The sequence below is a fragment of the Spermophilus citellus genome, assembly GCF_964194105.1.
Source record: "Spermophilus citellus genome assembly, chromosome: 15".
Taxonomy (NCBI): Eukaryota; Metazoa; Chordata; class Mammalia; order Rodentia; family Sciuridae; genus Spermophilus; species Spermophilus citellus.
The window spans coordinates 73,919,558-73,945,531 of NC_138195.1; the positions used below are offsets into that span (position 1 = coordinate 73,919,558).

The 25,974-nt window shown below is 42.0% G+C and overlaps 1 protein-coding gene across 1 annotated transcript in view; it reads left to right on the top strand.

Moving 5' to 3' along the window:
• SORCS3 (sortilin related VPS10 domain containing receptor 3) overlaps positions 1-25,974 on the top strand; it is a gene marked incomplete at both ends in the record, with an annotated part of 577,733 nt that overhangs the window by 172,518 nt on the left and 379,241 nt on the right. The window contains one exon of the mRNA XM_081268651.1: positions 10,705-10,772. Coding sequence (XP_081124777.1) covers positions 10,705-10,772 — 68 coding nt within the window. The remainder of the gene's footprint in view (positions 1-10,704; positions 10,773-25,974) is intronic.

Below are 25,974 nucleotides of genomic sequence, written 5' to 3' on the forward strand. Positions count from 1 at the left end.
TACTAGTCATGAGGCCGTAGTTGACAGGCCAGATTGACTTTCTTTTGAGCTACTCATCTCCTATCTCCTATGTCCCTTGCAAGTGCCTCAGCTGCTGAGGGTTTTCATCTGATAGTGTGATGGAACAATTCAGACCTTTATTCCTGAAGGCTCTGAGTCCCTAATAATTTTGCATTCCATAGTCTTCCATTAACTTTTACTTTGGGACATGAACATAATAAGATGACCTGAAATTGATAAGAGATGCATCAATGAGAGGTTTCAAACACCATGCTCCCTGTCCTCATTGTGTGTCCTCATGATATGTCCATCTGTGTCCTCTTGATAATAGGGACAAATCACCCCAGCCAGTATGAACACTATTCTTTGTCCACTTGTAGCATGAGAAGCCAAAAGTAGATGAATTGGTAGTTTCAGCCTTTAGTTCAGTGGGACAGAGGCCTTGTTTTCTGGTGACAGTTCCTATTTGGGAACCAAAACTGCTATATCAACAGAGTCCAGAGTTGGGGTCCTGACACCAGTATTCTGTGATGGCTTATTGGGCATGACATTGAGAGGAACAACCCTACTTTTGACCCTGGATAATCAGACCTTCATGTTTTGACCATATTTTGATCACATCTCCATCCTGGAAGACAGCTCCTACAATCCCACAAAGGCGAGTACTGCTTTGGAGTCTTCAAAAATCCCTCCAACTATTGTATCAGGCCAGCTGCTCCGAGGAGATCAGGTTTGGGAAGGTCTGAATTCCTGGAACATGCCCATCACTGAACTACATCTGCTGTAACAGGAGCTCCTTGTCACAAGTGATGTTGGGTGGCACACCGTGGCACTGAATAAAGCTTTCTGAAATGGAGATATTTGGGCAGGGAAAGTAATTCCAGCGAGAAGTTCCTCCTTCTATGACATGGGAGGGGTGCAGGATAACCACCTTGCCACCAGGTGCCATTGAGGCTCCGCATTGGTTTCTCATGTTAGCAGCTTGGGGACACAGCAGTGATGATATCCATGTCAGCTTTGGTGAGGTGTGTCCTCACAGAGCCTAGGCAAAGCCTCCATCTCTGCCACAGTGACCTCTTCATACAGGAACCCACAGAGCAAGTAAGCGGTAGCTGGGGAAAGAGGCTGTGGGCCTCCACAGAAGAAGCCATTTGAGCACCTGATTGAGAGTTTTCTGTGCGATGAATACCACGGAGGAGCATCCACAAAGGACGCAGACACCCACTGCACCAATTTCAGAGTCCAAACACACTGTCTTCCTGCATTAATGCCCCTGCTTTTAGTCCTCATATCCTACTCTGTCTTTATTCTGTCTCTTGGTGACGGAGTCTAGTCTCATGTCCTTAAATGCCATCTAGTCACTGAGAACTCTCAAAGGATAGTTCTAGCCCAGGCTGTCTTCCCTGACCTGAGTTTAGCTCACTCTTTGACTTGTCCCTTTGAATATCTCTTAGGCATCTCATGTCCAAAGCTCGACTTCTAATCTTTCCTCTAAACCCTCTTCTCCTACCCTCTTCGTCTCATGAAGTGGAAGCTCCACGTTTCCACTTTCTTAGGCTGAAACACAGAGGATCATCCTTGTCTGTTCTCTTCTGTTCACACCCTGAATCTAGTTTATCAGCGAATCTCCTGGGCTTTGTCCTCAATATATTTAGATCCCACCCTTTTCATTCTCCCTGATTGGTGTTTGTTTCTGTGTTCCAATCCACAAGGTTCTTAAAGTGGTACATAAGGCCCAGCAAGATTGAAACCGCTCCATCTCTCCTTAACCTCACCTCCAAAGACTCTTCCCCTGCTCTGCTTCAGCTTCATTAGGCTTCTTTCTGTTCTGGAATGTGCCAGACACACTCCACCTCAGGATCTTTGCCTTAGGTGCTTCCTCAGCCTGTAATGTTTATTTCCCGGGGAGTCATGTGACCCAATTTCTCACCTCATTCAGGAGTTTGTTCAAATATCAGTTTATCTTAGATGCCTTTCCTGGGCTCCATAGTGTCTTCTGCCACCTCCATGCCCCCAGGACCATCCTTGCCTGTCAGCACTTTCTCCCTTCCACCTGTTATCCTCCCCTCCCCCAACCTTGGCTCCTACCCTCTCTGACTAGTGTCACCTATTAATTTATTTATCTCTCCTATTAAAATGGAAACTTCCTGAGGGCACAGTAGCTGTTTTTTTTTTTTCCTCCCTCACTGCTGAGTACATAACACTTGACAGAAAGGAAGCATCCTGTCCATACTGGTTTGGTGAATGCATAAAAAAATAATAGAGACCTGAGATCAGGCTATGAATGGTGGGTAAACCATTTCAGGAAACTCATTGTTTGTGTTGCCATGTATGGGATGAGGGAGGAATCAGGAGTTACACTGAAGTTTTGGCTGAAGCCACAGAGTTGATGGTAATTCTTCAACAAACCAGGGACAGGAGCTTGTAGTTTTGCAAAATTTCATGCATGGTAGATATATATGGAGCCGGTATCTTTTTCACTATTTAATGTCTTGTCTCCACTGGACTGTAAAGTCTGGGTAGATAGGGAGCACTATTTAGATTATTCTGGACACCAAGTGGGTACCTGAACGTCTTTGTACCATGGGTCAGTTGAGCTTGGGATTATAAGTGTTCAATTATTACTCCGTCAATGGGAAGGCTCCTAATTGGAGAGAGGATACCAGGATTCACAGAACTATGCTGAGATGTTATTTTAGCATCTTGTTTTTGTTGCCAATGTTGACTTTTTCTTTTTTTTTTTTTTTTTTTTGGTGATACTGGGGATTGAATGCAGGGGCACTTAACTCCTGAGCTCCATCCCTAGACTGTTTTTTAATTATCTTTTGAGAGAGGTTTTCACTAAGTTGATTAGGACCTCACTACATTGTTGACTACTCTTGATAGAGAAAGCCAGTCAACTGGCAAGGGGCAGAGAACTGTGGAATTGGGGCAGAATCAGGGAGGTAGTGTCCCTTCATTTCTGATTGCCTTGATCATGCCATGACCTGCTAGGATTTTAGCTCAAAGGCCTACCACATAGAGAAGTGATAAAGAGAAGGATACTTACTACCCTGATTAGTATGTGCTGTACACATGTGTTGAAATACCATGCTGTATTCCATAAGTATGTACAATTATTGCATGTTAATGGAGAAAGAGAGAGAGAGAGAGAGAAAGAGAGAGAGAGAGAGAGAGAGAGAGAGAGAGAGAGAGAGAGAGAGAGAGAGAAGGGGAACTGGAGGGGGATTGCGGAGAGCTCCATGGATTTAAAGGCACCTAGATTTCAGAAAGGTTTAATGAACTAAAGTAATTTTCCTTCAGAGTAAAATTTCACAGGCCCTTAAAGGTCCTCACTTCACTGAATGTGCTCACGGGCAGGAGCGTCCTAGTGATTTATGAATTTGCAGATTATGCATTATCCTTTCAGAGGACAGGAATCCCCCGGGGCTTCCTGCCTGCCTTCCCCAGCTGAGTGGAGTGGTGAACACACCGGCTCTGATTTGCAGCCCCCTGTTTTGCAGCTGGGTCTAGAGCAGAGGGGCATTTTTTTTCAAAGCTTCAACTCTGGAACAGACTCCCCTCCCCACCAGATCAAGTGTCATTATTTCATTTTCAGGGAATCGGGCTGGGTCTCGCATGCAGCCCCCTGGTTCAAGTTCTTTCCATGTGGCTGGGCAGGCCCCAAACAGGAGGCAGAGGACTGGGACCAACAGGGTCAGTGAACTTAGATACTGGGAAACTTAGAAGGATTCTTAGGTGGAATAGAGACTGAAATTTCCTCATATAGGAAGCCCCTCCCTCTGAATATCACTCTTCCCCACCTCGATGATCCTGGAAGGCAGCAGGGAAAGATGACTGTACATTTGATGGCAACAAGAACTTTTTCTCTTTTGAGTACAGAACATATTGTGCATGGCACAGGGAGGGAATTAATAGATGAATGAGAGAAGTGGAAGAAGAAACAAAGCATTAGTTGCTGGTATTGTCTCTGTAGCTGGCCTGAGCCTCTGGGGGCAGCAGAAGACACTAGATGTTTAGGGACAAGACAGTTGGAGGTGGATGGTCAACATAGATAGTGACAACTGATTTTGTAAGAGGCCAGCTGCATCCTTTATTGTCACCTAACTCTATAATTATTCCTCCATTTCACATTCCTTTATAGTATACCTTCTTTTCATTTTAAAACTTTTGTTAACCCATAATTGGCCACACCAAGTGGAGATTCCTCTGTTCTACCCGTGCCCTTCTGGTTCCCTTCTGCCTCCCTTCCCACCGTGGCACAGCCTGATTGACAGCACCCAACACACAATTGCTCTCCCTTCTCCAGGGCATGGACAGCTCTGTGCTATTTCTCATTCCTGGAATGGAATTCCTTCCTCTGCTCTTTTCTGTTTACCCCTATCCAACTTTAAAAGAAAGAAAAATACATAAGGCTGGTGAACAAGCCAACTCTGTCTCAGCAGATACAAATTCTGACCATGCTCAAAGGCCAGCCCACACACCCCTCCTTCATGAAGACTCTGCTGATCACATTTCTGGACTTAATTGCTTCCTCTTCTCAACTCATACAGCACATCATCTATACCTCACTCATGCATTTATCATCTCATCCCCCCCCTTTTTAAAAATTGTCATCTATTTATAATTCATTTGAAGACCTTGTGTAGTTCCTGCTGTGTGTGAAGCACCGTGAGTGGCACGGGGGACACAGAGTTGAATGACACCTGATTTCTGATCTCAAAGAGGTCTCAGTCTCACAGAGAAGACAGGCACATGGAGGCGCCACATTGACTCAGAGTGATAAGAACCAGAAGTGTTATTCTAGAGGAGATGTGAGGTGCCAATTTAAAATAGGGTTGTATATGCCTACATCTATATTTTTGTAAATATGTATGAGCTTTTCCAACTGCATTTAGACACACACATATCCACACACGTGGGCTTCTTTCCCATTCCGTGTGTATGCACGTGTGTGTAGAACTATGAGAACAGAGAAGTGCTATTTACTCATGAATTATTCCAATTTATTTTCATTTCTCTTACTGTCTAAAATCCCCCCAGGCCTGCAGCCAGTTAGGTCCAAGAGGTACTTATTTGATAAAGCTTATTTGACAAACCCGGGGCTCCTAACAATTTGTCTGGTTCATTTCTCACCAGACATCTCTGTTTTCTGTTTCTTTACCCAAGAACAAAGAAAACCAAAGTTATCATCATCCCTGGGCCTTGAGCTCTGGATCTTTCCCTAAATCTCAGAGTTTAACAGGTGACTTTGCAATTCACATAAGTGGCACTCAGTAAATATTTGTGGAATTCATGAAAGAATGACAAACTCCTTGATGGCAAGGGGTTTTTTCTCTTTGCCACGTCATGCTCATTACCTTTCACACAGGCCTACCTGGCTACACAGAGGAGCGCTAGTTTGGAGAAAAATCAGCAAGGCTGGGTCAGAGAAGCCCAGGTGGGATGCTGATTCTGCCTCTTGCTGGTTGGGTGCAGTTTATTTAACCTCGTGCCTCTGTTTCCTCCTCTGCAGGATGGAGATAAAATATAGTGTCTATTCTGTTCCAAAGGCTTGTTGTGAGGACTGAGAACTACTCAATGTAGTATTTAGCACATAGTAGGGGTTCATTTAATACTTTCTCTCTGCTTTTCCTTATTTGAATTTACTGTCTGCTTTCATTCTGGGGACATCAGCCTGGCTATGGATCCAGGACTAACCCTCCCCCTTTCTGCATGCTACACGCAGCTGCTGGTGTTCCTGGCCACATTTCTTGTTTCTGATTTGAGTACTTGCTCAGTAGCCTGGGCCTTGTTAGGTGAGTTTGGGGACATCTGCATTTAGTTTTCTTCCCTGGTAATTCCTGGTTCACTGATGGCCTTTGGGAGGCTCGGAGTGGTGAGGGAAGCTGGGTGGGCAAGATTTCTTTTCTTCTCAGTTTCGTTTGCTCAGTACAGAATGTCTTAAGCCTAAAGGTTACATTATCATCTCTTCATGACTCTATTAACGTGCTTCTGTACTGGACTCCGGGAAAGGAAGCATTGGTACGCAATTCTCAGCACTTTGACCTTTCTTCTGGGGAAGGCTGGTGTGATTTCACTGAAATATTTTTCTCAGACCTCCCCAGCCGTTTGTCTTGTTCATAAAATTACATTAAAGTTAGAGGAAGGGGTGCTTGGCCAGATCAGGATCTCACCAGGGTGCCATTGCTCAGAGGAAGGAGAAGAATTGTGTGGTGTGATGGAATCTTTCTCAAATCGTGGTCCTCTGGTCACCACAGGAAGATTTCTGGACTCTGCCCAGGCTCCACTGAGTCCATCTTGTGCAGGGAACTTGCACTTAACCAGCCTTCCAGTGACTTTTTGGCTCTAACCTACTCATGGAACTGGCAGAACACGACACTGGGGCACTTAATCAAGGCCAGATACTGCTGAGACTTAACCTTGAACCAGGACCCCATTGTGCACCTCTGTTTCATTTCCTTATCTCCAAAGTGATGGCTGTCAACCAGCTTGACACTGCCTCCTGCTGCAGTCTGTGAGTTCCCACCAAACATCACCAGTATCTTTTATTGACTCCAAAGTGATTCTTTTGTAAGAAACTTCAATATGCTGAGTCTGTCTGTGAAGAAGACAGAGGAACAACACACGATCCACCCTCAAGTCGTTCACAGTCTGCTTGAGGCAGCAACTCAAGTCATGTCAGAAACTTTAAAAATCGTGGTTAAGTGCTACATTATGTGACTCAGTTTTAGAAAAGTGGAACTTCAGAGGAAGAGAACACTGTGAAGGCTGGGGTAGTTCAGGGAGGCCACCTGAAAGAGGTGGCCTTTGGGCTGTTTCTTGAACAATAGGCTGGTCAGCACAGGCGGGTGACATAAAGTGATGATATGGCAATACCACATGGAAGAAAATGGAAATGAGTATGTTTGGAAAACCTGAAGGACCTCAAGAAAGTTAGATTGCTTAAAGCAAAGGGACAGGATTTTGAATCCTAGTAAAATGACTGGGCCTGGATTTCTTCCTTAAGCAGAAGGCACCAGTAAAGGTTCTGACCAAGAACATTCATGAATTAACAGGCAAAACTGAAACAATCTGTCATGAAGGCAGAAATAATATTCACACAAGTATGAAAGAATGTGTTAGTCTGGATCCTCCAATAAGCAGGCACCAAGATAAGATCCAATGTCCAAGAAAATTATTAGAAAAAAAATATGCCCGTGAATGAGAATGGAAAGGAGCCAGAAGAGATTGGAACGGCTGCTAGACTGAGATGCAGGCCTGACCCCACAGGAAAGCAGGCTGGAAGTTCAGAAACGCTGAAAGGGAATCTTCAAGTCATTGTCACCCATCCGAGGAGTCACGTGTCATCCAGCAATGGTCTGCTTTAGTATCCCTTCATTAGCTGGAAGCAGCCCTTGGGAGGTACAGACTTGACAAGCAGGAAGCAATGCATTTTGGAGCACACAGCTGTGGTCTTCAGTCAATTGGAAATTGTCATGATGCAATCTCATGGCAGCCACTGAGAGGAAGGACGAACTAAGGAGACTCTAATAACATTCTTTCGGATGGATGGCCTCCAGCATGTCTGAGTGTTTGTGGTGGTGCTGCCTCTAAGCAGAGGTCTTCCCCAGCCCCTGTGACTTGGTAGTTTCTGCTCTTAGGTATCAGTTTGGATTAGGAAACCTTGCTTGGTGACTCATTTGTGGAGTCACCCTTAGGAGACTGTGAGCTCCACAAGGGCAAGACCTGGATCCTTTCTTTGTATATCTCCAGTGTGTAGCCTCATGGCCAGAATTTCAGTTACTCAATAAAGAAGAGAGAAGGAAAGGAGAGAGGGAAAGAAGATGGGTGCTTTAGGTTTGGGATAAGAAGAATTTTCTAGATCTAGCTGTTAGAAGCTTTGTTGGTTAATTGGAACCCTAATCCCCAACATCTTCTCTTTTGACCTGAATTTTGTGCTTTTTGGAGACTGTCTGAGGTTTCTGAAGGCTTTTGGAGAAAAATGCAGTGATTTGACTTGCTCCTGCAAGGGCCTAGATGGCTGTTCTGATTCACTCCTAATAGATTAGCATAGTTTGGAGCTTGTTCTTTTAAAACTTGGGCTGTCCTACACTCAGATACCTGAGCTTTTACAAGGTAACTCTGAGAATGACTTGGTAGATGAAAGGTCACCAAATGAAAGGCAGAAGAACTCTGTTAGATGTGTGTACATGGGTCTGTTTGTTTGTCTGCGTGTATATACAATTATCTGGCTTGTTGTTACCTGTATGGTTGGGGAGATTATGGATAAGAATAATTCACTTCATGTATGGAGATTCCTTAGAAAATTTGGAATTTTCTCAGTTTATATAAACTTCTCAGTTTATACCTAAAGGACTTAAAATCGGCATACTATAATGATGCAACCACATCAATGTTTATAGCAGCTCAGTTCACAATAGCTAAGTCATGGAACCAAACTAGGTTCCCTTCAATAGATGAATGGATAAAGAAAATGTGGTAAATATACACCATGAAATATTACTGAGCAATAAAAAAGAATGAAATTATGGCATTTGCCAGTGAATGGATGGAGCTGGAGAATATCATGCTAAGTGAAATAAGCTAACTATCCCCAAACCAAAAGCCAAATGTTCTCTCTGACATGTGGATGCTAACACATGATAGGGGAGGGGAGGGAAGAACAGAAATTCATTGGATTAGATGAAGGGGAATGAAGGGAAGGGAGGGGAATGGATTAGATTCATTGGATTAGAAAAAGAGGAATGAAGGGAATAGGAAAGACAGTAGAATGAACTGGACATAGCTTTCCTATGTTCATACATAAATACAAAACCAGTGAAACTCCACATTATATACAACCACAAGAATGGGATCCTAATTAGAATAAGCTATACTCCATGTATGTTTAATATGTCAAAATACACCCTACTGTCATGTACATCTAAAAAGAACAAAACAAAACAAGAAAAAAAAAACCTGTAAAAGAACCATCACCAACAACTAAGCCAACTAATTAAAACTGTATACCCAGTTTTTCACAATCTCATAATTTTTCATGGGAACATATGAAAAGAATAGGAAGCTCTAATTCATCACTTTGAAATCTACATATTAACAGGACATCTCAATGTATCATACATTTTTAATTTTTATGCAAACAGATTATTTATTCCTTACATTAGAATATCCATATGACATCAAATATTTGGTATTGTAAAAAACAAAAAAGGATAATTCACTGCATAGATTAAACACTCCTTGCTGTGTGCTGTAGTAATAAGGCAGCTTGGTGGATCCTGCTGCTTTGCAGATAGCCATGCCATTGATGATGTTTCTTGCCAGCCTGTTATTCCAGTCATAGGACACAATCTGGGGAAGAAATCTGAGCCCTCCGGGAATGGCCTCCCACAAAAGTTAAATGTCCTAAGCCCAATTTGCCATGGACTCCTTTTGATCTATAATGGATCCCATCCCAGCCTGGCATGTTTTTCTTAGTTTACATAGGAGAAATAGAAATGGGGCTGATTGACCCCATGGAGTGTGAGATGAGAATAAATCTCAAAAGTGAGCATTTTGTTGTTAGTTAAGTGCCATAAAAATGTTCAATATAATGGCTGATTATTTTTCTTTAATCTTAAATGGATACCTAGAATGGGAAAGTCCCATCTTGGTAGCAGAAATTCATTATCTTGGAAAGAGTTTAATGGCTTCTGTGCAAATGAACTGGAGGAAGTTAAATTGTGGAATGGGAAGGAGCTGAGAAGAGTGAAATGAGTTGTGCATTAAATTTAGATAAACACGATTATGTGTAACTGGATTATCACGCGTGCAGGCAGGCGCTGTGTATTACCCACCTGCGTTTTGATTAAAGCAGACTCAGGTGCGGGCACTTAGCATTCTCAGAGGTAGAAGGTTGTACCTAAGCCACTGTCCAGGGCACTTGAGGGGCGGGCAGGGCAATCGATGATATTCGAGTCCCAGCGGTAGGAGACTAAAGGGCCCAGGAAGACACTCCCCAGCCCAAGAGTAGTTCAGAACACCACTAAGTCGAACTCTCTGGCACACAGAGCTGCTTCTGGGTTTTTCACTTCGGCTGCAGTCAGGGGAGCGGTCCTGGAGTCCTGTGAAGTCCAATGACCTGCTTACTGCATGGTGGGGCAGATGCCACATGATCAATGGCAAATGGCATCAGAGGATGGTGGGGACTGAGCCTACTGCCATTCAAGTATTTATGCCTGCGAAGGCCCTACTGATGGAAACACAGAGTCTCTTTGAAGCCCTTCTGTAGACAGACAGAAGCAGACCCAGTTCCTTCTTCCGCCTTTAGATCCAGTTCTGCACATCAGAGTCATCTTGAGATCAAAAGCAAGTCTGTCCCTGATCTCTGGGTGACCTTGGTATTGAACAAAGCCAGCTGGCCTGAGCCTGACCTTGAGGGGGGACAGATGTGGAGAAACAACTGTCAATGCCCAATTAATTCCTGTTGGCATGTTTTATTTCAAATGCAGAGAACTGCCAGGATTAAAATAAATGCCACCAGTTACAGAGGTGCATTAAATTGGTAATTTCCCCCCTTGCTTGATCCCCTCAACTTAACGGATAAATACTAAGCCCTCCTCTGGGTGATAGGAGATGCACTGTATACTGCTACACAAACTAAAGTAAGCTTCCTTTGTCCCTCTTTGTCCCTCTCCTCTGCCCTCACCCCACCCCTTGCAGGTCATCCTGATCCTGACGAAGCTGTACGACTTCAACCTGGGGAGCGTGACTGAGAGTTCTCTTTGGCGGTAAGTGGATTAGAGGTTCTTAAGGAGGTGCACCGCTTTGGCTCTGGAGAAATGCAGGCTAAACAGCTGGGAAGCCAGTTTCAGAAGGAGCTGAAGACTGGCCTCCTCCTGGAAGCCCACTTTAATGCATGGGCGGACCCAAGCACCTCCTCCTCTGAATTCATTCCCTCTGTTTCTATCTTCTGAGGCCAGTCACACATTCTGCGCACCTTGGCACCTTGGCACTTCTGTAGTGTCATTCTGCCTGAAGAAGGAGGGGTCTGGCCAGAGAGGTCAGATGACCACAGCTTCAACAAGTAGAGACCCTCCACTAGGGGGCCCTCTGCTGACCGAGGAAGTCTTGCCATGGGTGTCAGCCTTGGCCTAGGAATGGGGTCCAGGCCTTTGCCTGTGGAAGGTGTTGTGGTTCTGGAGCCCCAGATCCAAGTCTGTGTGGTCACTTTCATGGTTCCTAGGCACTTTTACCTTGAGGGGCCCTTTTCCCATAAAATAATATTAAAATAATATCATTTTATTATAAAATAAAATTTAATAATAATTGGTAGCAAGACAAATACCTTAATATCGTGGATTAAAATTTCAGCCTAAAATTCATTTTTTTTCTTTTTAATTTAAAAGAACTTAAAATATTTTGGGGCCCCTGAAATTATTGTGATTGCTAGACCCTGTACCTTCTATGCCTAGTCGATAAGACCCTGGTAGCAGTGCTACCAGGGGACGAGGGAAGAGAGCAATATGGGTGAGTTAAGAAGGACTTTAATGAAGCTATGATACTAGGAGTTCCTTTGGCCAGGAAACTATGTGCCCTTATATATACCTCTTTACACACCTGCTTACCTACATTCACACTCAGACATGCTGATGTCCAGTCACACAGGGCTGCAGCAAGTTCCACCAGCCAGGGTGACTTGGTGCTTCACATCCTGTGCTCATGGCTGTGGGACTCAAGGGGTGGACCATTTTCTCCTATTTTCTCTCTCAGGTGTTAACACTAGAGAACACTGTCACAAAAGGCCATTTTTTTTCTAGCTGCATCCTTATCTCTGTGCTATGTCCTAAGAATTTCCTGGGGTCTTAAATATGAGGGGTCTGGGGTGCGAGATGCCTCTTCACCTGACCTGCTTATTTGCTGAGAAATAGCTGGAGCCTCTCTCTGCAGGAAGGGGGACAGTCATGGCATCTATTATATACTTGGGGGCTAACTGCTCATGTTGATCGGGGCCTGCCTCTCTTTGCACAGGATGTCTCGGATCTAATTTTGCTGCTCAGTGAAAATGGGCAGAGGTGTAAGCAACCAGTGTGCCTCTAGCAGAGGAAAGCCTGACTATTTCCACTCGCACAGTACTTCCCAGAGAATTAGAGCTCAGAAACCTTCCCTCATGCCCGGTGATGCTGTGTGATACTTTAAGCTTCACTTCTGTGCAGTCTGCTTGGCCAAATCATGAAATAAGCCAGAAAGTCCTATCCTTATATTGGAAAACAGCTGTTCTGGGATCCCATGCTTCAGAAGAAGTTCGACCAATTCTGGGAACAAACCAAGCAAACCCAGGGATCCTGGACTAGTCGCTGCGTGCCTTAGTCTAGAAGCTGAGAAGGGTGTGCCCACAGTCTCAGAGACCAGTGAATTCACTGACACGTGGTAGGCAGTGTGGTGGCTCCAGGGCTCCAGGTGTCCACTAGCCAGGATTCAAGTGCCTCCCCCAGGAGCTCTGTAACTCTGTCCACTTTACTTAACCTCTCTGTATTAGTTTCCTGGGGCTGCCATAACAAAGTACCACAAATCAGGGGGCTTAAAGCAGCAGATATTTATTCTCTCAGAGCTCTGGAGTCCCGAAGTCTGTGGACAAGGTGCTATGGATCCAGGCCACAATCCCTGTGGAGGCTCTCGGGGAGAATCCTCTATGGCCTCTTCCAGCCTCTGGTGGCTGCTGGCAGCCCTTGCAAATGCGTACCTCCCATCCTGCCTTTGATGTTAATGGTCTCCTGCTCTGTGTCTTCCCCGCTTCTGTCTCTTATGATGACACTCGACATTGGGCTCAGTGCCCTCACCCTGGTAATCTGGGATGATCTCATTAGGAGATCCTTAACTTGATGGCATCTTCAAAGACTCATTTTTCCAGTAAGGTCCTATTACAGGTTCTGGGGGTTGGGGTGTGGTCATACCTTTTAGGGGAGATCAAACTTTCATTTTCCTCTCCACACCTCAGTTTCCCTGTCTGTAAATTGGGGATAGCACAGAACATACCTTTGCCTTTGCCATATTTTCCTTGCAGTTTCTTCTGATGCACCCACCATACTGCTCCCTGGAGTCTTCCTGCTCATCTCTGTCCACCTAGAGCTCCCAGGGTGCAGGCAGATACTTCGCTTCCTTCCCTTCTGCTCACAGGTCTCCTAATCAGTGAGACCTTTCCCAAGTACTTCACTGTTCATCACTTGGCTACGTTTCCCTTCAAAGTACTTATCCCCATCTGGCATGCTAGGTCTTTACTTATTGATTTATTTATTGTCTACCTATAACCCATCAGTATTTAAGTCTTCTAGAAAGCGAATTTTTTTTTTTTTTTTTGCATTTTAATTCAATGCTGTGCCCTCAGCACCTAGAAGAGAAGCTGGCACACAAGAGGTGCTTAATAAGTGTTTGCTTGATGAATGGCTTCTTGGAAGGATTAAATAATAAATGTGAAAACACTTAGCACAGTAACTCACGTAGCAAGTGCTTACTTCATTGTAATTATTAATGATTATTAGAACCTGGGTGTTTGTATAGGGTTTTTGTTCCATTATTGACTTTGTTTTTAAGGATCCATTGCTGCAGAGGTCTGTGTGAGGGGAAACTGGAGGATACTAAGGTACATTCTGTGTTCTGTGGGAGTTAGCAGAGACTTTGAGGATGAAGGAGGGCAGGAGGTGAATTAGAATGTTGTTCCCTGTGCCACCTGGGGGGAATTGGCATATCACTTTCTACTGGGTCAACACCTTATGTTGAAAAGGTGTTGGGATAATGGGAAGGACTGGCAAATGGCAAAAGTGGAAAACTATCCCGAGTACAGCAGGGCAAAGACCAGACTGTGTTGGCCTGCAAGAGAGAGGGGAGCCACGGAGGAGGTAGAGAGCAGATGAAGGTGGACTGGATAGGAGGGTGCAGGGTCCCCACATTTTATAGGAGAGGCGCAGCCAAAGGTGGTTCCTCAAAGTGCACTTTACTAACAACAGGTTCCACGTGGTAGGCAAAGTGGGTATTATGGGCTTTGCCTCTGGATAAATGTCATCTATGAATGTGGTTTTGTGTTAGGTTTCAAGGTGTTCATGGGCCTGATAAAGCCCAGCTTAAGGGCTCTCCGTGTAGGAATGAGGGAAGAGACTACTCCTACATCTTGTGGGTTTTCCCACCTTGCTAGGGCCTCACAGGGAGTCTTCTTTTCATTGTCTTCCCCATGCTTCCCCTAAAGTTCTCTATCTCCCATCCTCTTTTTTTCTGTACTGATAACGATGACATTTTGCCACTGGAGCCGAGAGCAGTATGATTTTCCTTCCTACTACAGTGGGCTGAGAAAAGAAGCTGAATTAAACATGCACCCCTTTCGCTTTGTGATTTTTCCCAACATGCTTAACCAACTTGAAATTGAACTTGGTGATTCTTCTTCAATTTTCTGTACAACAGGAGAAGCCCCAGAGCAGCAGCTGTCATGACAAGATGACACCCCCTGCCAGGTTTCGGTGTGATATAATTATTTGCCTCACTGGATTAATAATTCAGAGGTCTTCTAAATAGACAAAAGACTGAGACATCAAATAGTGCGGCAGTCTCTGTGTCCTTGTGACATTCTTTCTGGAACTCTTTGGCGCTGTTACACCAGGATGGCTGTGCAAGTTTGTCATTTAGCACAACCGCCTGGTGGCATCCCTTCGTCCAAGAATACTGCACACATAGGCTTTCAGGTTTAGAGAATTAAGGGGGTAGGACTGGCTTTTCTAAAGGACCCAGGCCTTCCCTGTGTTACTTAGGTCATAAGGCAGAGATTAGGAGGTCTTCCAAGCTGTGATCTGACACTCCTATGTTCTGCACTCTCCTAAATGAAAACTCTGCAGCCAAATAGAGACAACCTTCCCATTCACGTCTCCTTCATTCTCACCAAACATAGGACACTGTCATGTGGTGCACCGGGACTGTGGACTCCAAGGAAGGGCTGCATTCTGTGTAGACTCCATGCAGCCCCCTTGCTCCCGTGCCATTATTATGCCCCTCTGCACACATGGTGCTCTGTGGGTCTCCACCTCCTTTAGTGGCATTCACAGTCCTCCATTAGGGAAATGGAAACTCAAATAAAGCCAGTTAATCCACAGCTTGTATTAGCTTTGAACAAGTATTAGCCTTGAACATAAGTCATGGTCAAGATTTATGTTTCTGACTGGCAAATCACTTCGTGGACTCACTTCTTTATGCCTTAGACATTAGCACTTGGGATAATGAACACATTACCTCTCTCTCTCTCTCTCAAAAAAAAAAAGATATTGTTTTCTGGAGAGTGATGAGTTATCAAGCAATTGTTTTAGCTTCCATCTTCCCCATGCCAAGATCTTGTCTCTAGAAGAGGTTCCTGAATGGAACATCTTAGATCAAAAGAGACTGTGCATGAGTGTGTGGTCTCTGCAGGAGCTTTTCTTTGGCTACTGGATTAGGGTCCTCACAAAGGTAATGAATTTGCAACTATCTAGGCATAAGAGGAAGCAGGAATTCTTCACAATGAATGGTTCCCCTCATTTGGTAGACCCTAACCCTAACCCTAGCCCAGCAGTATGGGGGGCATTCTGATTTAAGCAAAGCATCTAGGTTGCACAGATGTTCCTCTGGGTTCCTGGTTTCAGAGCCCACAGAGCAAAGGGCCTTCTTGGTTAGGGTGTTTCTAGAGCTGACAGATTTCCAGGTACATGCTGTTGGAGGCCTGCTTTGATCCTCCTCCCCAGGTGGGATGTCCCTTCTCTGCTCAGCCATAGCTTCATATCCTTAAGCAGTATTGAGATTTGTTCTCAGTCTGGGAGCTTTTCAAGCTAGGGACCACATGTCTTAGTTGTTTCTGGACCTACAATGCCTAGCCTTTAGGCTACATCTCATAAGGGTTTAGAGAATTGAATGGAAGTTTCCAATATCCCCAAACCAATCTCAGCACCAGCCCTGCCTCGCCCTGTCCCTTTCATTTTATTGAGTTGTCTTATTCTCCTGCCACTTGGGAATCCTGTGACTTTTCATCTGGTTCACAAGCTGTTGTCTGAACCATTTATTTTCTCCCTAATTGTTCTGTCAGTGACCTTTCTCAGGGATGCTGCCTTTTTTAATAGAAAATGGAGACCTTTTGGATTTATTAATTTTTTGTTTGCCAAGAAAACCCTGATAATAATTGCTAAGACTTCCCAGAAGTTATTAGTTTACAAATTTTAATGACACTCATGATTTAATTATGTGCTTCCCTCCCTCTACAGCTGCTCACCCCAATTCTTAGTGGAATTCCTACTGAATCTGAGTGAATTAATGGAAACAAAACTGCAGATTGGAATGACATTTTTTTGTTCAGCTGTTAATTAAAAGCTTTCCATCCCATCCGCTAGGCTCTTCACATGTGAGGTCCCGAAGGCTGGGCTGATACAGACTGTGCAATCCTCCCTCAAGGACTGGGACCTTCTATTTGCTTTCAGTGGTTATGAATCTAGTGAAAACGGAATGGGTAACAGAACAGCCAATTGAACAGATATTAATTGAGCATCTCGCACTCGTGGCTGGGAGGTGCAGAATAAGTGTGTCATAAGAGATATCCTCAAGCAATACTTAGTTTGGCTGAAAGATGAGACTAATGTATGTGGGAAACATCAGCAAATGTATACAAGAATGTGTGTGTGTGTGTGTATATATATATGCAAAGTGCAGAGCATTCTGCCATGAGTGGCACTGGTCTAGAAATACTTCTATTTTTATTATTGTCACCCCACCTCATTCCATAAAGAATGCAAAACAGTTCTAGGAATCAGTGGGAGAAGCATTCAATCTGGCACATACATTTTGTTTAACACAACACATCTTATTTCTCCACTAGAATGTGTGCCTCTTAAGAGGAATGACTCCAGTCATCCCTTAGTGTCTGTGGGGAATTTATTGGATGCTGGATTCCTCATAGATACCATATCTGTGGATGCTTAAATCCCTTATAGAAAAGGGTGTACTTTTTGTATAGACCATATACTCATCTTCTCTTATACTTTAAATTATCTCTAGATTACTCATAATTCTTAAAGTAAAAGTGTGGTGTAAATAGTTGTTCTACTATATTATTTAGGGAATAATACAAAAAATCTGGACATGTTCAATTCATATGTAATCATTTTTTTTCCAAATAGCTTTGATTTACTGTAGGCTGAGTTGTCAGATGTAGAATTGCAGATGTGAAGGGCTGACTGTACTTCCTATGGTAATAGTTCCCATAGTTTTCAGAAATACCTGGTGACAAAAGGGATTAAGTATGTACTGTATGTAGAAAGGGTGAGTCCTGTGTTCAATTTTCCTGGATATGAATCAGAGCTAGGCTGCCTACTGGCTTCACCATATGAATAAGCTATCTTTTGATCTCTCGAAGCCTCAGTTTGCTTATCTATATCCTGGGATGGTAACTAGACCTATTTTATAGAGGTTGTGAAGATTCAGTGAGATACTGCATGGAATGCAGAATGCTAGCAATCTAGCAAGTTACTTAATATAAGAATGCTTATTTTCTGTTTGTAGATCCATTTCCTCTTAGACCAGCAGTTTCGACAGGTTCCAGATGACAACTGCAATCATATCATCTGAAGGATTGGGTATAGAACAAATATGGACTCCTAGACGCACAGTGCCTAGAAATTCTGTGTTGAGAGAGTATTTCCAAAGGCTTTTCCTTTGGGACAATATGAAGGTTAATATAATTCTTGGTTTTTAAAATCACAAAATGAGGATGACATTGACAACAATGATGGTTTTTGATGTAAGATGCAAAGCAATACCTTATTTTCGATTCCTCCAACCTAGGGTTGAGTTACTTTGTCTTTTACAGGTTTTTTCTTAATGCACTTTTTGGGGAACTAAACTCACTGAAAAGCTTTGCTGCTTCTCAAGTGATTAACATGAAAATCAGGGTGGGGTCATTTATGTTTCTGAAATTCAGTGTAGCCACCAAATTACTTGTGGAATATGTTTAAAAAAATCCAGATATCTGGGGCCTTCCCAAGAGACTCTGACTTAGGAAGGTATTTATTACTTAGGCATTTATCATTTCCAAGTTTCATATAGAATTGGGAACCACTCAGACACTTGGGTTTTAGGTCCATTTCTGCTAGTAATTTATTGGATTATTGTGCATCCATCTCTTTCCTCATAAATAAAGATATTAGATGAAATGATCTCTCAAATCTCTTTTGACTCTGAATCTAAGACCCTCCCACATCAAATAACAAGCAAAGACAGAATTTATGATGCCCAACAGATTATGATGCCCAACCTTTTATGAGCTAGCAGCATTACCCTAATTGTTGCCATTCTCCTTAAAATATCTGGTGGTGAAGTTGCAATCTAAGTGTCAACAGCTTAGCATACTCTGTTAACTTGCTGTTCACTGAGGGGTGTGAGCCAGTTGGAAGGCATTAGCCAGAACACCTGTCCAGACTACTTAGTTTAAATTCATTAAACATAGGGACCATCAATCTATGAAAGTCTTTGTTCCTAAAAGATAGAATAAGAAAGTTGAGTTTGCTCTAAATATTAGGTCATCAGACATCTTACTTTGCTAGAGAACAGAGAAATGAGAACGCTGGAAAAGCCGATCTGGATTACAGATTTAATGTTCTCCTATTTATTATGGGAAAGAGGGTTTCTTTTTATGGCCTAGTCATTTTTTTTTTCTCCCTTCCACTAGGCAGGACCCCGACATGCATAAATCTTGATTTTTGTCCAGTGGCTGAGAGAATGTAACACTTTTGTATGGATTGTGTCTGTTGATTGTTATTTTATGTTGTTTTCCCTTTCCTTCAAATGCAGTGCCATTTTATCACAATCATAAATAACCCTGCCACTTGGAGAAGGGGTGTGAAATTCTCCCCATCCCTTTCTGCAGCCTGAGCTCCCTCTCATTTTCCCAGCAGTAGATTCATTAGCCTTCTAATGAAGTTAATAAGTGCACAGGACCAGACAGTCCCTTCTAAAATAACATTTATAAATGGATGTATTCCCCTTCTCTCTAAGGTAGGCCTTAATTTCTTTCCCTGCCAGATGTCCGCATGTGTAAAACTATGATAGGTGGGCCCTTTGAATGTGGTTGGAAGCCAATTTTTTTTTTTAAATTCACAGAGAGCCTATTTATTTCCACATTTATAGGAAAGTGGATTTTATGTACCCCATTCCTACTTATATGGATAACGACTATAAAGATTAGGCAATCAAGCTTTCATTGTTACTTTTTCATCATTTGGTGGCCAATTACGTTGTCATTAGGAGGCTTCTGGCAGCTTCCCCACAAACACCACTGTCATCGACATTATTTGGGGAGCAATAAACTGGTAAGAAGACCTCTCTTCTATGTCCTGAGTCTGTGAGGTTTCTTATAGGAATCACTGAACTTATGGAGGAAGCATTTTATATCTTGCTGTTTCTTCCAGAGGTGCCCAAGTTCAAGTTTGAGTCAAGTTTTCAAATGCAATCCATAAGGTTTATCTTTAAAACATCGGCCTTTCAAAGATGCTAATGTCTTACCCTTGCATGTTTGTAGTCATTGCTCACATGAATGCTTGGCACTTCTCATTTCTGGGAGGAAGGTAAAGCCTGGGTAGTTGGCTAATCCATTTCACAGATGGGTAAACTCCCGTTCCAAGTGGATTGGTGGTGATTGATTTCTGATCTGGACCCAAATCTAGGTCTCTGGATTCCCAGCAGCTGTATTAGCAATCTCTTCTGGCCTCTCTTGCTTAGCAGCCATTCATATTTCATAAGAGATCTATGGCCAAGGGACTCCTTTGGGGGTTAGGAATGGGTTTCCTTGGATATTTGTCTAAGTGGTTTTCACTTCAGGTGAATCATGAGAATCACCTGGGAAATTTAAGAAAAGTCAGTTTTCTGGGCTTTATTCCAAACCTTACTGGATCAATTTTGGGGGATCAAGAGCTAGGAACTTACAGTTGTAAAGAGCTCCCTTCTTGATTCTGACATAGACACTGACCTGAGACTTGATGGCCACCAGGCTTCTAAAAGATCCCTGAAAAGGGTACACGCTTCCTTCCCCTCTACCCATTTTCCTTACAGCTGACTCAGAGTGACAAGTGCAGTCATTCGTGCAAAACTCCGTAGCTGCACCTTCATCTTTACAAATGACAACCATAAAGGTTAATAATTAGAATGAGCTCTGGCACTTACTAATTAGCTCACATCATGTCAGCATCAGGCCTGTCTAATTGGGCAATTAGCATTGATCTTAGAGAGTGCTATGACAATAGTGGTTCTAAGGTCCTGCTTTCTATCTTGAAAAAAACCTTTTGAGGGTTGAATTGGGAGCTGGGATTCTAGGCTTCATGCAGTAGCAGAGCACAGAAATTAGGGAATTGGTTTGCAGGTGACATCAGAAAGCTTTTTTTTTTTTCATCATAAAGCATTTTTGGTCACAAGTAACAGAAATCATCACTATCTTAAGCGAGGTATAGGATGCATTAGAAGAACACTGGGATAACTCGGCATTTGGAGGAAGAGATGAAAAATGCAACTCCAGAAAGAACATTCTGGGCCTCTCAGGCACCATAGCAGCTCTACTGGATGTCATGTCTCTATTCTTATGAATTGACAGCAGATGTCAGCTGTCTTCTCTGTGGTCTAAGTTGCTGCCAGAGAGACTTGAAGGGTTCAGTTGGGTCAAGTAGCCAAAGCTCCAGCTGTGTTCAGGGTTTGGGCATTTCTGACTACCTGAGCTCCCTTAGTCATTCCTATGCATAAAGAGGCTGAAACCACCAGAAGAAAGATAAGAAATGAAACTGGAAATACCAGGCCAATAGTCTTTGCAGATTGCATGGTTCCTTTGGATTCTAACATAGAGATGACTGAAAATAGGCAAAGTGTTAAAGAACATCCCTTCAATGATACTACTGATTTAAAAAGTTGTCTGATGTTTTGTGTTAAGGAATGTACTAGGAGCTGTCTACATAAACAACCTTGCAAAGATTTTGTCCCACATTGGTGGATGATGAACCTGAGATTCTGATAGCCAGTGGTTAATGGAGATTATTATGGTTTAGGAATTAGGTGTCCTCCAAAAGCTCATGTGTGAGATGGTGCAAGAACATTCAGAGGTGAAATAATGACATTATGAGATGGGGGTTAACTGAGTGGTAACTAAAGGCAGGTAGGGTGTGGCTGGAGGAGGTAGGCCTTGTGGGGGCGTGACTTTGGGGCTTATATTTTGTATCTGACAGTAGAGTCTCTCTCTGTTTCCTGATGTGATGTCCTGGGCCATTTCCCTCCATCTTACTTTTTTGCCACGATGTTCTTCCTCACCTTGAGCCCTGAGGAATGGTAACAGCTGTCTATAGACTGAGACCTTTGAAACAGTGAGACCCCACATAAAATTTTTATTGTCTAAAATTATTCATTTTGGATCTTTTTGTCCTAGCAGTGTAAAAGCGGACTAAAATAGAGATGAAGTTTGGCTTCAGGTCTGTAAAACTCCAAAGTTCATGCTTGTCTCACTTGGTCATTGCGGCTTTCTCAAATAGCTTTTAATTCAGGGTTTTGTAAGTGGTTATCTTTTTGATAAGTGGCCCCAAAGGCCCATGAGTTAAATGCTTGGCCCCTACCCTCTGGCTCTATTGGAAGGGGGTGGAATACTCAAAAGGTAGAGCCCAGTAGCAGCTCCTTAGAGCATTGGGGGTGTGCCCACGAAAGGGGTGGGGGGACCATGGCACCTTCTTTTTCCTCTATTTTTCTTCCTGGCTATGTGGTGAATGATTTTGCTCTGCCATGATGCACTGCCTTGCCACAAACCTACAAGCAACCAGGCCAACCAAAGTCTCCAATAGTACAAGCTGAAATAAGCATTTTTCTCTTTATAAATTGAACATCTGAGGTAATTTGTTATAGTAATGGAAAACTGCCTAATATAGTGAGCACCTTTTCAGTCCTGGATGCTGAATTTCCACATCTGTTTTGCTTCACCTTGGACAATGTGCCATTGTTTTAATAAGACTTTCATAAATGAAGGTGATAAAGTTCAGATTTACTCTTGAAAATTTCCATTTCTTCTTGTGACACCCCTCCACTTGCTGCCCCATTTACCCAGAGATGCGGAAATGCTCTTAGGCATCCATGTTATCTCCATGCCTCTTTTGAAGAGTGGTTGTTGATTACTGGATATTGTTATGGCTTAGATATGAAGTGTACCCCAAAATATCAGGTATTAGGTAATGTAGGAATGTTCAGAGGTGAAATGATCTGATTATGAGAGATATAATATCATTGGTGGATTGATCAATTTGATGGGTTAAAAATTTCAATGGATTACTGGGTGGTAACTGTAGGCAGGTAGGGCATGGCTGGATGAATAAGTCAATGGGGGCATAACCCTTGGGGATTACAATGTTTTGTCCCTGGCTTATCCTACACTCTCCTTTTCTTTGTTTCTTGGCTGCCATGAGCCAAGCAGCTTTCTACCACCACACCCTTCCACCACCATATTTCTCCATCACCTCAAGCCCAGAATAATGGAGTTGGCTCTCCATGGACTGAAGCCTTTGAAATCATGAGCCCAAATTAAACTTTTCTTCCCCTATGTTGTTTTTATCAGGTATTTTGGTCACAGTGATAAAAAGTTGACTAACACAACTATTATCTAGACTGTGCCGTTTCATATACATTTTTAATATGAGTTTTCAATGACATAATTTAAGATTGGTAGGGAGTTTCAAAAGACATCACAGAGAGATTCTGTATATACGTCACCCAGACTCCCCGAGTGGTCCCATCACCATGGGGCTGTCTCATATTCGAATGTTGTTTTTCTCTATTTACTTCTACCTCCCTTACCTCTAACCTTAGTTGCAATAAGCTGGAAACCACTCATCTGGTCTTCATTTCTAAAATGTTGTCATTTTAAAAATGTTATTGAGAAATGGAATCATACAGGGTGTAACATTTCAAATTGGCCTTTTCTAGTTCACATAATTCCCTGGAGATTCATACAGGTTTTTGCATATTAATAATTAGTTTGTTAATGTGACTGAAGAGTATTCTATGGCATGGAAGCACCACAGTTTGTGTACCTGCTTACTTCTTGGAAAGGCTGTTTCTGTTGTTTCCAGTTTTTATCTATTGCAAATAACGCTTTTGTGAATACAGGTTTTTGTGCAAACATTTTTTTAATCAAAATAGAAGGAATGTGATTCTTAGGTGACGTGGTAGTTGTGCATTTTGTTTTATAAGAAGCTTACACACTGTTTTCCAGAGTGGCTGTAGCATTTTGCAGTCCTACCAGCAATGTACGGGAGATCCGGTTTCTTTGCAAGCTTCTCAGCCTTTGTTGTTATCATAGTCTTGTCTTGTTCATGTCTTTTGCCCATTTTCGAACTGGAATTGTTTGTTTTACCACAGAGTTTTAAGAAATCTTTGTGTACTCCAGGTGCTAGTCCTTGTTGGATAGGTTGGTAATTATTTCCTTCCAAACTTTAGCTTTTACTTTTATCCTCTTCATATGGGCTTTTGCAGAGCAAACTTCTAATTTTAATGAGTTCCACTTTGTAAAATGTCCTTTTATGTCTTATGTTTTTGGATCAAGTCTAAGAACTTCTTGTATAGCCCTAGATTTAAAAGATTTTTCTCTCCTTATATCAGAGAGGACATTTGGCATTTGTTTTTTAGGGATTGGCTAGCTTCACTTAGCATAATCTGCTCTAATGCCATCCATTTCCCTCCAAATTCTATAATTTTGTCATTTTTTAATGCAGAGTAATACTCCATTGTGTATAAATGCCACATTTTTTTTTATCCATTCGTCTAAATGTCCTCTCTGATATAAGGAGAGTAACTAAGAAAAGAGTAGGGAAGAAGAGCATGAGAAGATGACTAACATTAAACAGGGATGAGAGGTGGGAGGGACAGGGAGAGAGAAGGGAAATTGCTTGGAAATGGAAGGAGACCCTCAGGGTTATACAAAATTATATACAAGAGGAAGTGAGGGGAAAAGGAAAAATAATACAAGGAGGAGAAATGAATTACAGTAGAGGGGGTAGAGAGAGAGGAGGGGAGGGGAGGGGAGGGGAGGGGGGATAGTAGAGGATAGGAAAGGCAGCAGAATACAACAGACACTAGTATGGCAATATGTAAATCAGTGGAAGTGTAACTGATGTGACTCTGCAATCTGTAAAAGGGGTAAAAATGGGAGTTCATAACCCACTTGAATCAAAGTGTGAAATATGATATATCAAGAACTATGTAATGTTTTGAACAACCAATAAAAAAATTAAAAAAAGATTTTTCTCTTATTTTTTTCTAAGTATTTTATAGTTTTATAGTTTTTATGAGTTCATTTTTGTCTAAGGCATAATGTGTATGTTGAGATTCATTTCTTTGCCTATGCATGTCCAGTAGCTCCAGCACCATTTTTTGAAAAGTCTGTTCTTCCTACATTGAATCATTTCTGACCCTTTATCAACAATTTGTTGAACATATTTATATTGAACTATTTCTGAGCTCTGTACCCCTGGACTTCATCCATCCCTCTGCTAATATCACACTCTTAATACTACAGTGATTTAGTCTTAGTATTAGGTAGAATATTTACTCCCCCTTTATTCTTCTCTGTTAACATTTTAAAAAATTATTCTATGGTCTATACTTTTGCATATATATTTTAGGTGAATAAGCTTGCTTTGGTTTGCCAAAATTAAAACCAAATCAAACCAAAACAATACTGATATTTTGAAAAGATTTATGTTAAAACTATAGATACATATGTGGAGAATTAACATCTTTAATATGTTGAGGCTTTGGATTCCTGAACATGGTACATCTCTTTCATTTATTTAGATCTTCATTTCTTTCATCAGAATTTTGTAATTTTTATCATATAAAATCTATGCATGTTTTGTTAAGTATTTCATTTCCTTTGAAGCAATGTGTGAAATATTATTTTTTAATTTAATAGTGTGAAATATTATTTTTAATTTCAGTTTTCATATGTTCATTTTCACTGAATAGAAATATATGTGCAATTTCTGTTGTTAATGATCTTGTGTGCTGTGATCTTTCTCAATTAACTTTGTATTTGCGTTTAAATGCTTATTGTGGACTCAGCACTAAGATAAGTACTTTTATAATTCATCCTGGAACAGAGTGAGTTTCCTGAATGAAGTCTTTGGATATAGGAGATTTTACTCCACTAGGACCATGCATTGACTCAATTCATTCAATGAGACCTACATTGTACAATACCTGTGCAAGGCACTGTGAGCCATTCAAGGACACAGAAAATATTTTCTTGTCCAAGAACCTCTAATTAGGAGTGTGAAATGAAGATAGAGATAGGAAGACTGAGACAGATAAAGGAAGAGAAGGGGGGCACTAAAGAAAGAAAAAGAGAGAATAGGAATCTTTCATATGATATTCTGTAAGAATGATTATTATTATAAGTTTAAAATGAAGATATTGATTCTGACTTGGGAAAATTGGAGGATGCTTAGGCAAGAAGTGGGCCTGGAAGGGAGGGAAGGAATTTGTTGGGCGTTTTGAGGGGACAGACTTGCTAGTTAAATAGATTAAACCCAGGAGGTGAGAAGGACCAGAGAATATTCAGAAAATGGTATGAGACAGTGGAGTTGAAGTGTGCGTGCAATTCAGTGAAGGTGACAAAGGAAGTAACTGGACAGAAAAAAAAAATATTCCTCTGTTTTTGAAGTCTAGATCGCTTTACTTTTTTTTTTTCACTATTTAAAAATGTTGTAATGCATATCTGGATACATAAATCCTTGTTTTTATCTGCATTTTGAGTCTTTCCTTAGGATAGGCTTCCAGAGGAGGAATTTAAGACTCTTAGCATGCATCATCAAGTTGATAATGAGAAAGGTATATTTCTGAAACTCTTATTCTTAAAAAGCCAAACTCTGAGATTTAAGGAGAAATGTAGACATAGTTTGCTGTGCGTATATATGCATGGGA